At 47.8% G+C, this 15,498-nt stretch overlaps 1 protein-coding gene across 1 annotated transcript in view; it reads left to right on the forward strand.

Moving 5' to 3' along the window:
* Positions 1-15,498, forward strand: part of SGSM1 (small G protein signaling modulator 1) — an 84,805-nt gene that overhangs the window by 35,617 nt on the left and 33,690 nt on the right. Inside the window, exons 12-16 of the mRNA XM_004701208.4 lie at positions 960-1,095; positions 5,714-5,778; positions 6,944-7,089; positions 11,921-12,049; positions 12,569-12,751. Coding sequence (XP_004701265.2) covers positions 960-1,095; positions 5,714-5,778; positions 6,944-7,089; positions 11,921-12,049; positions 12,569-12,751 — 659 coding nt within the window. The remainder of the gene's footprint in view (positions 1-959; positions 1,096-5,713; positions 5,779-6,943; positions 7,090-11,920; positions 12,050-12,568; positions 12,752-15,498) is intronic.

Consider the following 15,498-nt stretch of genomic DNA (forward strand, 5'->3'; position numbering starts at 1 on the left):
CCTCTTCTCTCTCTCTTTGTAAAACAAAAATAAACCAAAACGTTGTTTATCTTGTTACGTGTGTAAATTTCCCCTTTCATTTGTGGAATATAATACACAGCCAGAAAACATAATCTACATAGTTGCACAGCCCATCCATGAACTTTTTGAAGCCATCCTGTGTGTATGCGTATGTGTATATATGTATGTACCCGAGTGTGTCTGCATGTAGATAGAGCCATGTCTGTGCATCTCTGTACATGTGTATACATGGGTGCTTGCATATGCATGTGTTTGTACACATGCGCGTGCATGTGTGTGTACCTGTGTGTGCACGCCTTTCTGTGTGCATGTGTGTGTTGCGTGTACATGCATTCACACATATGGACATGGGGACTCCATCCTCAGGAGGTTTACGTCAAGCTCTGGCCTAGGGAGTGGGCATATGACCTCTAGCACAAGACCACACAAAGTTCCCAGGACACACCCCTGCACCTGCATGATGGAGGGCCCGAGGACCAGAGCTGTATCCTGCCTCACCTGTTGAGGCTGGCTTCCAGCCAGCACCTCACCACCCCCACCAGCAGCTCCCCATTCATCCTCTCTCTGGGGACTTGAGGCCAAGAGGCCCCTAGGAGATTCTCCCCTCTAGGACGCACAGATGACAACTGTAATGAGGTGTGGCCTCCTCCTCTGGGATGGGGCCTGTGTCTGGATTCTAGCCTCTCAGTGTCCTTCCCTCTCTCTTCTGAGACCCTCAACCTTGGTGGTGGCTGTCCGTGATCGGTGGGCTCAAGGTCTGGGGTCCAATTATTTCGGGGGGCACAGTTTCCTACTGTCACCTTTGAGGATTTTCCTGTCCCTGTGTTGCTTCGGGTGGAGGGGGGTGGGGCGGGGAGCTACTTGCTCTGGGTTGAGGATCCTGCTGCCCACCCGAGCTTACTCAGATTCTATCTTCGGCCCCTGTCCTCCCTACGTAGTCCCGCAGGACCTGATGGACGTCTCCGTGAACAACCTGCCCTCACTATGGCAACCCAGCCCTCGGAAGTCTTCCTGCTCCTCCTGTTGCCAGAGTGGCTTGGCTGATGGAGGCTCCAATGGCTGTAACCATGAGCGGTATGTGGGACCAGCTGTGGATGGAGGGATCCGAGGGCTTAGTCAGGACTTGTGGGTGCCCATGTCTCCCCAGATCCAGTGTCTATCCTGCCCTTTCAAAGTCCTGTTTGCAGGTCAGTCAGGGGACACGAGGCTCTGCCATGCAGTAACACACAGCCCTATAGGACCAGTGGCTTCAGTGCACCCGAGGCTTGTTGATGATGTCTGGGCCCCCTGGAGCTCTGCTCCGTCCTGGCCACTGAGCAGCCACCAGATGAACGTTACCAGTCATGGTGACAGCAAGGAGGTAGCTCAGGAGGGACTTGAGGCATCCATGAAGTGCTGCAGCCCCAAAGTGGCACGTCTCATTTCTACTGACAACTCATTGGCCCCACCCACATGAGGCAGAAACTGGAAATATTCCTGACAGCCACCCCTGCCTCAGTTTGCTCCTCCACTCAACGGGGAAATGGTGCCTACTTCAGAGTTACCAAAGATATCATTTTACTTGCATCCACAATCAACACCCACGGAAGCAACAGTCAGGAAATCAAATGACGTGTTATACTGGGCGAGCCCACTGCACAAGTCCTTTTTAACATGTTCAAGAGCAAATATCTCACCTTGAGGACTAAGGTGTGCCTGACCCAAGCCATGGGCTTCTCAGCCACCTGCCATGCCTATGAAAGTTGGACATGGAATAAAAAGACCGAAGAAGAATCGATGCATTTGAATGATGAAGCTGGTGCAGAATACTGGCAATGCCACGATCGGCCAGAAGAACAAAGAGGTCTGTCCTGGAGAAGACAGGATCCTCCTTAGGATCGAGGATGGCAAGACTTCATGTACTTTGGACATGGCATCAGAAGGAGCCAGTCCTGGAGAAGGACATTAGGCTTGGTGAAGCAGAGGTGCATGAAAAAGAAGACCTTCAAGGAAATGGGTTGAGACCATGGCTGCCATTGTGGACTCAAACACAGGAATGATGGTGAGGGTGGCCCAGGACTGGGCAGCATTTCCTTCTGTTGTGCACAAGGTCGCTATGAGTTGGAACCAACTCAGTGATACCAAACCTTTGCAACAATAATGCCCACCTTGCTCAGCTGTCGTAAGAATGGGTGGGAGGGTGGAGGCATGGGGAGTGGCTAGCACATGGTAACCTGGCACTTGATGGACGCTCCGTCAGCCAAACCCAGCTCATGGTCATTGAGTTGGTGTAGAGTCATGGCAATCCATGACTCATGGAGAACCCAGGGACTCTTGACTGCTGTCTTCATGGATGCTGTGCACCCCGAAGGGCGCTTTTTACTGTATCATGTAGGAAGTCTCAGCTCACGTCTCTCCTTTGTCCACGTGAAACTCTTCAGTCAATCCCTGAGTCTTGTTGTGGCTCCCTGTGGCCCAGCCTGGCCTGAGAGAATGGATGGCAGCCTTCCTTGTCTCTCACTGCCGGTGGGTGGGTGGTCCAGTCTCAGGCTGTAGGAGGACCGAGTGGAGGTCAGCATCCAATGTTCAAAGTCATCTAACTCCTGGCTCCTCAGTGTGTGGCTCAGGGACTAGCAGCATCATTTGGACAGATTATCAGTCCCTCATTTAACAAACTCATGTTCCCTGTTTATGCTGGGGAAGTGTTGATCTAACCAGAGTGTCTTGAACTTGTTCATCAGGATGACCTGGCAGAGAAAGTGGATCATGCTAATCCCTTGGCCTCACCCCACAACCCTAGAGGTCTTGACTGAATAGGTGGATGTAGGGCCAAAGAAACTATGTGTTGGAGAATCCCCAAGTGACTCTTGAATCATTGAGAAACACTGCTCTAAATCCATATTCCCTTATAGCATCTGCTGACACACCTTTAGTGATGGGGAGCTCACCACCTTGCAGAGAGAGCCTGATCCACTGCAGGACAGCTGTCAATCAGTAGGATGCTCTTAGGTAACCCCGGGCAAACCTGGGCCTCATCATCCTGGGGTCACAAAATGGGAGAGGGCGCTTTAATTAAAAACAAAACAAACAAACAACTTGATTTGTGACTGGGGTGAAGGTAGCCGGAACAAACCAGTTTTCCACTCAGCAATCCATCCACATTTTATTTCATCTCATTGATGGCATTCCCTCCCGTGGAACATCCCATTTCCTCCCTGTGTTTTCTGTTTCCACCCCCCTCCTTCTAGTGCTCTGAGCTTTGTCTGGAGTCAGGGCCACGCTGTGGATGGCTCTCCAGTGGTGGGCCATCTGAGGGAGTTCAGGCCTCCTGAGTGTTACTGTTCTTCTTGTTTGTTGTTTGGCTGAAAATCAAGTTCATTCTTAAGCCTGAGGGGAGACTAAGGGTCATAATCTTGGGAGTTCCACCTGTCCCTAGCCAATGAACAAGCCTGGTCTTTTTTTTCTTCATGATTTTGAATTTATTTCCACATTTTTCTCCCACTCTGTCCATGGCTTTCTCATGTGATCCTTTTCAGAGCAGTTGGCAGGGACGGCCGGGCATCATCTGGTCCTTCTGGTCTTAGGGTGGTGCTTTCTAATGCCTCCACATGCAGAATCAAATGGCCTCAGCCCAGCTCTGGGCTTTCTTAGCTGTCCCTGCGATGTGTTAGAAATAAACATGCAACTCTCCCACGATTCTGTCTCTGTATGAGTGGCCAGCATTTCCTTCATTGGTCCTTGTTTCCTCCAGCAACTCTGGGTCCCTAACTCCTTTCTCTTCTTTCCCAAAACTTTTCTCAAAGCCGCTCATCCCAGGAGAGGCTGTGAAGCATCCCGATTTCTTTTGCTTCACCCATGACCATGCCCTCAGTATACCGTCACTGAGCCCCCTTCTGCCCTGCATTCCCCATTCCATTCTTGCTTTCCTCACCCTTCTCAACTCTGTCCTTAGCCCAGTGCTGCCTCTTGGTTCTCAAGGGGGCGATGATTCTAACCACTGGACTCCGAATCCCAGTTTTCTTCATCTGGGTTTGCTTGAAAACTTGTGTTTCACTTGGTTCAGAACTCTTTCTATAAACTTAAAAAAAAAATAGTTAAAACTGATTATGGCCTCTACTCAAGTACTCCCTCAATGCAAGAACACTTTGTTCTATTAAACTGGCATTCCTTGATGCTCACCTTCCCGACACAATCCCTGAAGACAAAGCAGGTGCATAAGCAAATGTGGTGAAGATAGCTGATGGTGCCCGGCTATCAAAAGATAGAGCATCTGGGATCTTAAAGGCTTGAAGATAATCAAGCAGCCATCTAGCTGAGAAGCAACAAAGCCCACATGGAAGAAGCACACCAGCCTGTGTGATCATGAGGTGTCGATGGGATCAGTATCAGGCACCAAAGACCCAAAACAAAAAATCATATCAATGTGAATGAGGAAAAGTGTAGAGTGGAGACCCAAAGTCCATCTGTAGACGATTGGACATCCCCTTACAGAAGGGTCATAAGGAAGAGATAAGTCAGTCAGGGTGAAGTATAGCACTGGTGAAACATACAACTTTCCTCTAGTTCTTTAATGCTTCCTCCCCATCACTATCATGACCCCAATTCCACCTTACAAATCCATCTAGACCCAAGCATATACACGGGTACAGAGCAGAGCTGGAAACACAGGGAATCCAGGGCAGATAAACCTCTCAGGATGAATAATGAGAGTAGCGATACCAGGAGGGGAAGGGGAAGGTGGGGGCAGAAAGGGGGAACCAATCACAATGATCTACATATAACCCCCTCCCAGTGTGATGGACAACAGAAAAATAGGTAAAGGGAGACATCAGTCAGTGTAAGACATTAAAAAAAAAAAGATAAATAAATTATCAAGGGTTCATGAGGGGTGGGGGGAAATGAGCTGATACCAAGTGCTCAAGTAGAACGAAAGTGTTTTGAAAATGATGATGGCAACAAATGTACAACAGTGCTTGACACAATGGATGGATGTATACGAGCCCCCAATAAAATTATTTTTTAAAAAAACTGATATTTGTAAAAGAGGAAGAAAAGTAGAAGAAAAAGGAATAAGGGAGGGAAGAAAAGAAAGAAGGGAGAAAGATAGAAATTTCGTTAATATAGTAAATCCACAGACATGGTAGCTTCCGGCATGGCTGGATCCAGAAACCCAAAGTAGAAATCTCCGTGTCTCAAGCTCTCGGTCCCTGCCATAGCTTAATTCTCTGGTAGGCCTGTCCTAGGCAGTGACAAAGAAGACCCCCTCAGCAGCTATTGTCCACTGGCTTAAAAACTTAAAGAGAGAAGAAAGAGAGAGAAATCTTTCTGAATCGTGCCAACCAAAGTCCCACAAATGCATCTTAAAATTGGCTCGCGGTTGGGTCACATGACCACCCTGGCCCAATCACCATGATTCCAGTCTGGGTCATGTACGGGGTAGTGGGTTTCACTACAGCCACAAAGACAGAGTTGAGGAAGGGGTGTTTCTCCAAAGGAAAATCAAGACAGACCAGGAAGAACGGACAGAAAGTCTACTAAAAATCAATTGTGAAACCCAGTGAGCCACAGCAGCCTGAGCTGTAGCTGGTCATCGGGTTGACACAGGCAGGGCCGAGCAGCCTGACTGGCTGGCTTTCTCTGCCCTCTGGTTCTGGCTGCTGGGACAGAGTGGACATGTCTGTGTCCTAAACATCCCCTTTTCCTCCCCCTGTAGAGCTCCCTTGAAGCTCCTCTGTGACAACATGAAGTACCAGATCCTCTCCAGAGCCTTCTATGGATGTGCGTATTACCCTGCTGGGCCCGGACGGGTTCCTGGGAGCATTTGCTGAGTGGCTTCTATGTGCTGATTCATAGCACTCTATAGGACAGGTAGAAGTGACCCTTGGAAGTGACCCTTCCAAGACTGTAACTGTCCAGCAGCAGAAAGCCTCATCTTTCTCCCTCGTAGGAGGCCGGTGGTTTCAAACTGTTTGGCTTGCTGCTTGTAGCCCAACTCGTAATCACTGTGCCATCAGGGCTGCTCTGTGAGTCAGAATCAATGGCAATGAGTGGAGAGTTTTGAGACTCTCTGCCAGCACAGGATCCCTGGGAGTGCAGTGGGCTGCTAACCAAAAGATCAGCGTTTCAAACCCACCTGACACTCTGTAAGAGAAAGATGAGGCTGCCGCACCTATAAAGATTGACAGTCTCTGATGCACAAGCCTTCTTAATATGACAGCTATTGAATGGCAGTCTCTTAAACCTCAGGAAACAGTTCGGTCCCTCTGTATCTGGTGATACAGCAGGCTCAGCATTGGACCGCTAGCCACAGATCTGCAGTACAACCACAGATCTGCCCTGTGGGCTAAAGATGAGGCTGCTCGCTTGGTCACATGAACAGCCTCAGGAGCTTGGGAGAAGTTCTTCTCTGTCCTGAAGGGTCGCTCTCCACAGTGGGTTGAGGTTTTGGGGTCTTCGGTGCCAAGTGTTAAGCCTGGGGTGGGACAGGGTACAGGGCCATCTTTGGTAGTCACAGGGTGCCTTTGGCCTCTATCCTGGGTACTGACTTGCCAGGCTCATTTTTGATGCTGCAGTTAGGGTGGGGTCTCAAGAGACCTTATCACCAGTCAGAGTGGCCTGGGGCACTGAGCCAGCCTCCCTTGCCTACCCTTTCTCTGCCTCCTCTAGCCTGGGGCCCCTGAAATGCTCTGGCGTCCTGTTGAAAAGGTGGCTGTGCCCTGGCCAAGCAGAGAAAGGTAGCAGGACTTCCCTTTCTCGAGGGTCCTAGAACCACGAGGCAAACTTGCACGTGGCCACCCCTGCCATCCCCCCCCCCAGCCTCAGCTTCCTGTCTGTGAACGCCTGTGGGGTGCTGGAATTTCAATAGGAGTGCAACTGTAGGGACCCCAGGCAAGAGGCTCTATGTCAGGGGACTAAAGTCTCTCCCCACGTACACCCCCTGCAGGGCTGGCCTACTGCAGACACCTGTCTACCGTCAGGACCCACTTGTCCGCCCTGGTCAACCACAGGATTGTGTCCCCCAACTTGCCCTGCGACGCTGGACATGGGCTGACGGCAGGAATCTGGGAGCAATACCTGAAGGACAGCACAGTAAGGTGGCTGGGTGGGGCCTACCTCTTCCTGGGGGGCTGGGGGCCACCGGGAGCCCATCTTGTCACCCCAACAGCAACTAACAGCTGCTCCCATATTAATGTAGCTATGGATGAGTAAAGGGGCCCTGGTGGCATAGTGGTTAGAATCCCCAAAGTGGCTGTGCACCCCAAGGTCAGCAGTTTGAAACCACTAGCCACTCCAAGGGAGAAAGATGAGGTTTTCTACTCCTGAAAAGAGTGACAGTCTTAGAAACCCACAGGGCCAGTTCCACCCTGTCCTATGGGGTCACTATGAGTTGGAATTGACTCGATGGCAGTGAGTTTCATTTGAGTTTGGTGGCACAGTGGGTGAGTGTTAGGCTGCTCATCAGAAGGTCCGCAGTTCAAACCCACTAGCCACCTCTCAGGAGACAGAGGGGCAGTCTGCTGCTGGAGAGAATCACACCTTTAGAAGCCCTGTGAGCCTGTTCTACTCTGCCCTGTAGGGTCACCCTGAGTCAGAATCCACCCAAGGGCAGTGTTTGAGTTATGATATGAAGTAAGATTTGGATTTTGGAGCATGAGGTAAAGAGGCAGTGGGGCCACGTGCCTTTCAGAATGTCCTTTAGGCACTTTCTACACACAGTTAGGAGATGCCAGCCCCTCGGTGTGACCAGCAGCCGACTGTAAAGCTATCACTCGAAAATACAGTGCAAGCAGTGGCAACATGATGCCCTGCCTGACAGTCCGAGTCACCCTAGCCTGTGCACCAGTGTTGTTAGCATATGAAGTGCGTGGTGCTCTGAGGGGTCACTGAGGGAGTTCTGACTCATAGCGACCCCAAACACTGCCCGGTTGTGCATCACCTCACCCATCATTGCAGCCCCTGTGCCAATCCATCTTGTCATGAGTCTTCCTCTTTCTCGCGGCCCCTCTGCTTTCCCACGCATGATGTCCTTCCCCAGGGACTGGCCTCTCCTGAAACATGTGCAAAGTACATGCAAAGTACCCTCCTTGCTTCTAAGGAGCACTCTGCTCCATACTCCCTCCAAGGCAGACCGGTTTGTCCTTCTGGCAGTCCACGGTACTTCCCAGTTCCTTCTTCGCCAGCACTGCAATTCAAATGCATGAATTCTTCGGGATTATGAGCTCTTCCTTTCCGCTGCCATTGAGTCTGCTCTGAAGCCCAGGGACCCTACGGTGGGGTTTCTGAGCCTGCACATCTCTACAGCAGCAGCCAGTCTCAACGGTCTCCCGTGGAGAGACACACGGGTTTGGGCCGCTGGCCTTGTGGTTAGCAGTAGTGCAAGGCTTAGCTGGCACCCCCCAGGGCTCCTAGCCACCGAGACTTGGAAATGTGATTTTTGCAGAGAGCTTTTCTTAGATCCGAGTCAACGTGAAGAGCTCTGAGAAAACACTGCCAAATAATTCAGTCAGAATATGAATTTATAGATTTTAAATGAACCAAGCCTGTGGAGGTCAGTTGATTCCACTTCGTGGCGCCCCCTGGTGTTACAGATTGGAACTGCGCTCTAGGGTTTTCAATGTTGGAATTTTGGTAATAGACCAAGCCTCTCTTCCAAGGGCCTTCTGAGTGGACTAGAAGCGCTGGCCTCTGTGTTAGTGGCTGAACTCATTCAAACTTTGGTCCATTCACACACACGCACACACGCGCGCACACACACACACACACACACACACACAGTCATCGAGTCAATTCTGACTGATAGCAACCCTATAGGACAAGGTAGAACTGCTCCCTAGGATTCCCAATGCTATAAATCTTTACATGAGCGGACAGCTTCATCTTTCTTCCCAGGCCTCAGTTGGTGGGTTTGAACTGCCGACCTTTTGGGTGGCAGTCCACTGCTTGGCCGACAGTACCACTAGACCAAAACAGAACACCAAATTCACTGCCTTCAAGTCAATTCCAACTCGTAGTGGCCCTGTAGGACCAGGTAGAACTGCCCTTGTGTGCTTGAGACAGTAACTTTATGGGAGTGAAAAGCCCATCTTTCTCCCTCAGAGCTGCTGATGGGTTCAAACTGCTTACGTTTTCATTAGCAGCCCAACACATAACCCACTGTGTCATATGCTAGCCCCACTTTTGTTTTAAACAGTTTTATTGGAACTTTATCCACATAACATACAATTCAATAATTCAACCATATCAAGAAGAGTTGTACAGCCTTTGCCACAATCAATTCTAGAACTTTTTCTTTTTCTTCATACTCATTGTTATTCAAGTAATTTTTTTTTCAATTAAAAAAATGTTCTTCCCTCCTTCCTCCTGCATCCACTGATAGCTCCCCAGTTCCCTTCCCGCCCTCCTCTCCCCACCTTTCTGATAAACCATTTCATCAGTTATTGTCTCTATGCCTCTACTCCTTCTGTGCTTCCTAAACTAGGAGACCTAATAGAAACAAAAAACCGAAAACAAATAGAAATAGAGAGAAAACAACAACAATAATATAAAAATAAAAATATTAGGTAAGAAAGAAAAACCACCAAAAATATTTTAAAAGTCAAGAGAAGAAATTTCTTTCTTGGCACAATCAAGAAATATTTGAGTCCAGAGTTAATTCAGGTTGGGTCAAGAGAGAGGTCAACTGACCAAGTATCATATACCATGGCTCGATCCACCATAGTCAAGTTTACAGTAATTTCTGTCTGATAGTAAAACTGTTTGAGTCCCTCACCTATGACTAGAGTTATTTGCCAGAAACCCAATCCAAGCAGACACTCTGCAGAGGGATTTTGTGCCCCACAGTCCTCCATAACCTTCTACAAGTTGGGCGTCACCATGTACGCTCTGGGACTTTTCCCGTCATCATTTTTGGGCTTTGTTGCTGTCATCTTTGGATCACACAGGCTGGTGTGCTTCTTCCGTGTGGACTGCTTAGTTGATGCCGCACTTAGATGGCTGCTTGTTTGAATACAAGCCTTCAAGACCCAGACACGATTCCAAGTGATAGCCAGGCACCATCTGCTTTCTTCACCACACTTTGCTGCAGTACCTTTACCTTCAGTGATCTCTTTGTGAAGGCGAATGTCTAGTCAGGGTATGTTATAAGAACTAGCTCTTCTTGGATTAAGGCTAGAATTATGTGGCCGTCCAGAATCCATATGATTGCCTTGGGTTATAAGTGACTCTCTTATTATGGACAAAAACAATAAACAAAACCAGAACCAACAAGATCAACAACAAGTAAACAAAACATAAAAAATCCAATAACAAACAAAAACCAAAAGAAAAACATTATCAATCATCTCCTTAGGTTATAAGGCGATTGCACTGATAACATCAATAATTTATCCAATGCCACAGAATTTAAGGCACTGTTGAGATGAGTTTATGTGAGTGTGTAGTCCAACTGCGAGCCCCATTCCATGAGTTGTTTTGTGCAGATTGATTTCTTAATTGATTGAGCTCTGTTTTCATTGAGCTAGGATAGCCTTAAAAAAAACAAAACCACACATACAAAAATGGGTTTTCCCTAGACACATTTATTCTGCATGCTGGGTTTTTTTTCTGTTTTTTTTTCAGTGAACAATGCACACAGAGCATCTTTCTGTGTAGATCCTTAAAGACACACTAACTGGTTGTTTTAACTTTGGGTGGTGTTCCAGTGGAGTGGTGCAGCATTGGCCCTCTTTTTGTGGACAGTTGGGAAATTGACAACTGTTTGCTCATTTCAAAATAGCGACCCTCTGGGAAAGGGTAGAATGGCCCCTGTGGGTTTCCAAAGCTTTGAAAAAAAATTTTTTATCCGCTCCCTTTTATCTCCTCCCTCCCCGCTAAGAACCCTTATCTTATTTTATTTTATTTTTTTTTGCCGCATCTTAGCCCATGCAATACATCCATCTACATACAATTCTGCTGTTTGCTCCTCTCAAGGTTATACAGTAGCCCCCTCTACTCCCCCCTCACTTCCCATTCCCTCAGGGAACCATTACTCCTGTTGCTATTTCTGAAGGGTTATCTGTCTTGGCTTTCATGTATCAAACAATCTTATATATACAAATGAACCTACACAAATCTGACATAATTAATGAGATAAAATAAATAAAAACCATAATAGTAAAGGAGAGGAAATATTAAAGAACTAGAGGATAATTATGTGCTTTATCAGTGCTATATCACCCCCTGGATTTATCATCCCATCGTGTGGCCCTTCTGAGAGGGACTGCGCAATTAACTTGCAGGTGGGTTCTGGATCTCCACTACATTCCCACCCCTTTACATTGATTTGGTTGCTTGGTTTTGAACTTCTGATACCTTTTCCCATCGACACCTCATGATCACACAGGCCGGTGTGCTTCTTCTGTGTGTGCTTTGTTGCTTCCCTGCTACATGGCCACTTGTTTGACTATAAGCCTTTATAGCCCCAGGCGGTCTTTTAATAGCTGGACACCATCAGCTTACTTCACCACATTTGCTTATGCACCCATGTTTGTCTTCAGTGATCATCTTGGGAAGGTGAGTATCATATAATGCCACATTATTAGAACAAACCATTTCCAAGGCTTTAATTCTTGACAGGAGCAGGTAGCCTCATCTTTCTCCCGCAGAGTGGGCTGGTGATTTCGAACTGCTGACCTTGGAGTTCGCAGCCCAACGCATAACCACTACACGACCAGGGCTCCTAAACAGAAGAGCATTAGAATCTGAAATATGATTTTAAAAGCAGTGGGCAGTGAAGCAGAGACATGAGAGGCAGGGATGGCCACCCGGGGACACGTCTTTGCAGGCTCATACCAGGCTCGCTAAAGGCAAGTTCCACTTCTGGGACTTGCTGCCCCGCCCCTGCTTTCTGATGCCCAAACCCCGCCTTCCCTGTGCTCCCCAGAGCTACGAGGAACAGGAGCTGCTCCGCCTGGTGTACTTCGGAGGCGTCCAGCCCGAGATCCGAAAGGCCGTGTGGCCCTTCCTCCTGGAACACTACCAGTTTGGGATGTCGGCCACGGAGAGGAAGGAGGTCGGTTCCCTGCACCACCACCACCCCCCACCACCCCCGATCCCGCCACGTCCATGGGCGGGGAGGGGGCATCCGTGGCAGCAAATGGAGCTGGACACAGGGGCTGGGGGCCTTGGTCCCCTGTGGGCACAAGTGGGAAAGTGGGCCAGGAGGTGCACTGCTGTTAAAGTTGTTCGGTGCCGTCAGGCCGGTTCCTCTCATGTGCCCTGATGGACAGCAGAAGGAAGATTGACACAGTCCTGGGTGATTCTCACCATTGCTGTGGGCAGCTCGAAAACTTAAGGTCAACGTTGTCCCCTTAGAAATACAGCCCAAGCTGCTCGGCAGACAACTGGTTAAATTCCTTTTATTTTTTGATGTTGACATAAGGAGTAGTCTCCCCTGGGCCAACCAGCATCCACACACAGTCGACACTCCACTAATGCCTGCATGAAGGGCAGGTGGGTGCAGCCCGGGGCTTGGGGGCGCCCTGTTTTGGGAGGGCGCCCTGCCCATGGACCCTGTGCATATGCCCTGCAGGTGGATGAGCAGGTCCATGCTTGCTATGCGCAAACCATGTCAGAGTGGCTGGGCTGTGAGGCCATCGTGCGGCAGAGAGAGCGGGAGTCCCATGCAGCTGCCCTGGCCAAGTGCTCGTCGGGGGCCAGCCTGGACAGCCACTTGCATGGGATGCTTCACCGAGACTCCACCGTCAGCAACGAGGTGCTGGGTGCCCCCTGGGGGAGGAGGGCAGCATTGCAGGCCTGGACGGGCTCCACCTGATCAGGTTCTGGGTGGTGGGCTTGGGGCACTGGAAGAGTCATATTGCTAACTAAAAAAAAAAATCACGTATCTCATTAAAATTCTTAAAGTGTTTCACCTCCAAAACATATAAAGTAATAATACCTTTTGTATAATTAATTCAACCCAGTGGTGGGATGCAAGTAATTTAACAACCACTTCTCTGCCCTAATGAACACTAAAAATGATTTATCAAAAAAAAAAAAAAAAGATTTACCAAAAGGTAGTTGATTATTTCGTAGTTAATAGTTAGGTAAGAACAATAAAAGTGGTGCGCAAAACTAGATTATAAGAAAGAGTTTTAGGTAAACAAGCAGCCATCTAATCTAGCTCAGAAGCAACAAAGCCCACCAGCCTGTGTAATCACGAGGTGTCGAAGGGATCAGGTATCAAGGATCACCAGACCAAAAAAATCACATCATTGTGAATGAGGAGAAGTGAGGAGTGGAGACCCAAAGCCCATTTGTAGGCCACTGGACATCCCCTTACAGAAGGGTCTTGGGGAGATGAGCCGCCAGTCAGGGTGCAATGTAGCAACAATGAAACATACAACTTTCCTCTAGTTCCTAAATGCTTCCTACCCCCTTCCACTACCATGATCCCAATTCTACCTTACAAGTCTGGCTAGACCAGAGCATGTACACTGGTACAGATAGGAACCGGAAACACAGAGAATCCAGGTAGATGGTCCCTTCAGGACCAGTGGTGAGAGTGGCGATACTGGGAGGGTGGAGGGAGGGTGGGTTGGAAAGGGGGAACCAATTACAAGGATCTACATATAACCTCCTCCCTGGGGGATGGACAACAGAAAAGTGGGTGAAGGGAGACGTCAGACAGGGCAAAACATGACAAAATAATAATTTATAAATTATCAAGGGCCCAGGAGGGAGGGGGAAAATGAGCTGATGTCAGGGGCTTAGGTGGAGAGCAAATGTTTTGAGATGATGAGGGCAATGAATGTACAAATGTGCTTTACACAATTGATGTATGTATGGATTGTGATAAGAGTTGTATGAGCCCCTAATAAAACGATAAAAAAGAAAAATATTAAATAATACCTAGCAAAAAACAATAAAACTGTTTAGATGTTTCTATTTTGCTTTTTTTCTTATTAAAAGATCATTTTATTGGGGGCTCTTACAGCTGTTATAATAATCCATATGTGAATTATATCAAGCATATTTGTACATATGTTACCATCATTATTTTCTAAACATTTACTTTCTATTGAGCCCTTAGTATGAGCTCCTCTTTTTTCCCTCCCCCACCACACTCTCACCCTCATGAACCCTTGATAGATTATAAATGATTATTATTTCCATATCTTACACCGACTGCTGTCTCCCTTCCCCCATGGTTATGTGTTGATCATTGTGATCAGTTCCCTCTTCCTCTTTTCCTCTCTCTACCTTCCCCATACCCTCCTGGTATCACTGCTCCCATTCTGTTGTTCTGGATTCCATGTGTGTTGTGAGCTGTTATCTCTTATCTGTACCCGTGTACATGCTCCTGTCTAGTCCACAGTGAAAGGAAGGACTGGGGTCATGATAGTGGGGGTGAGGAAACCTCAAGGAACCAGAGGTACATTGTGTTTTTCATCGGTGCTACACTGCACCCTGGTTGACTCATTTCTTCCTTGTGACCCTTCTGCGAGGGGATGTAAGGGGATGTCCCATTGTCTACAGATGGGTTTGGGGTCTTTGCTCCGACCCCTCTTGTTCTCAACAATATGTTTTGTTTGTTTGTTTGTTTATACATTTGTTTGTTTTGATGCTGCTTCTTTTTAATCATTTTATTAGGGGCTCTTACAACTCTTGTTACAAACCATACATCAATTGTATCCGACATATTCGTACATATATTCCATTGTTCATTTCTAGACATTTACTTTCCATTGAGCCTTTGGGATCCGTTCCTCCTTTTCCCTCCCCCCCAGCCCTCATAGCCCCCTGATAGATTGTAGATTGTTAATTATTTTCAAATCTCACTCCAACCGCCATCTCCCTTCCCCTCTGGTTCCTGTTGTTCTTCCCCCTGGATGGGGGTGTGTGCTTTGTGCCGTTCATTGCGGTTGGTGCTCCCTTCCCTCCCCGCCTCTCCCCCACGTCCCCCTACCCTCTTGGTGTCTCTATTCCCATTTCCTTTTGCTTCTTGATGGGAGTCCTCGCATACAATATTCTTTGCTTTCATCTGAGCATCATTGGCTGTGACTTATCCTTAATCATATTTTCACTGTAGGAGTAGGATCCCATTCCTTTACAGGTAGGCCAATTAGACAATAGTCATTGTGTTTGATAGATTAGAAATGGTTAGGCATTTCCCCCTTTCCACGACTGTTGAACTTACAGCAATTGCTCTGACAATCTTTTTGGGTCTTTGAACACGTCCAGGATTTGCAGAATTCACTCAATATCTTGTGGGAAGTTGGGACAAAGTAACACAAAGCTGAAACGAATGACCTGATTGTTTGGCACTTTTTCTCTTTACGTTATATGTTTATTTACTGACATAATGAAAGCAAAGGAATAATAACGTAGTATTTCATCAAAAGTATGAGATTTAGTAAATGAATAAATATTACATGCATAAAAAAACCACTTATATTGTGACTTGGATGAAACTGTACAATACAGATCGTCAGGTTTCCATTCCACAATTCAGACACCTCT

Source organism: Echinops telfairi, unplaced genomic scaffold, assembly GCF_000313985.2.
Source record: "Echinops telfairi isolate 266 unplaced genomic scaffold, ASM31398v2 ScPeMD7_70;HRSCAF=299, whole genome shotgun sequence".
NCBI lineage: Eukaryota > Metazoa > Chordata > Mammalia > Afrosoricida > Tenrecidae > Echinops > Echinops telfairi.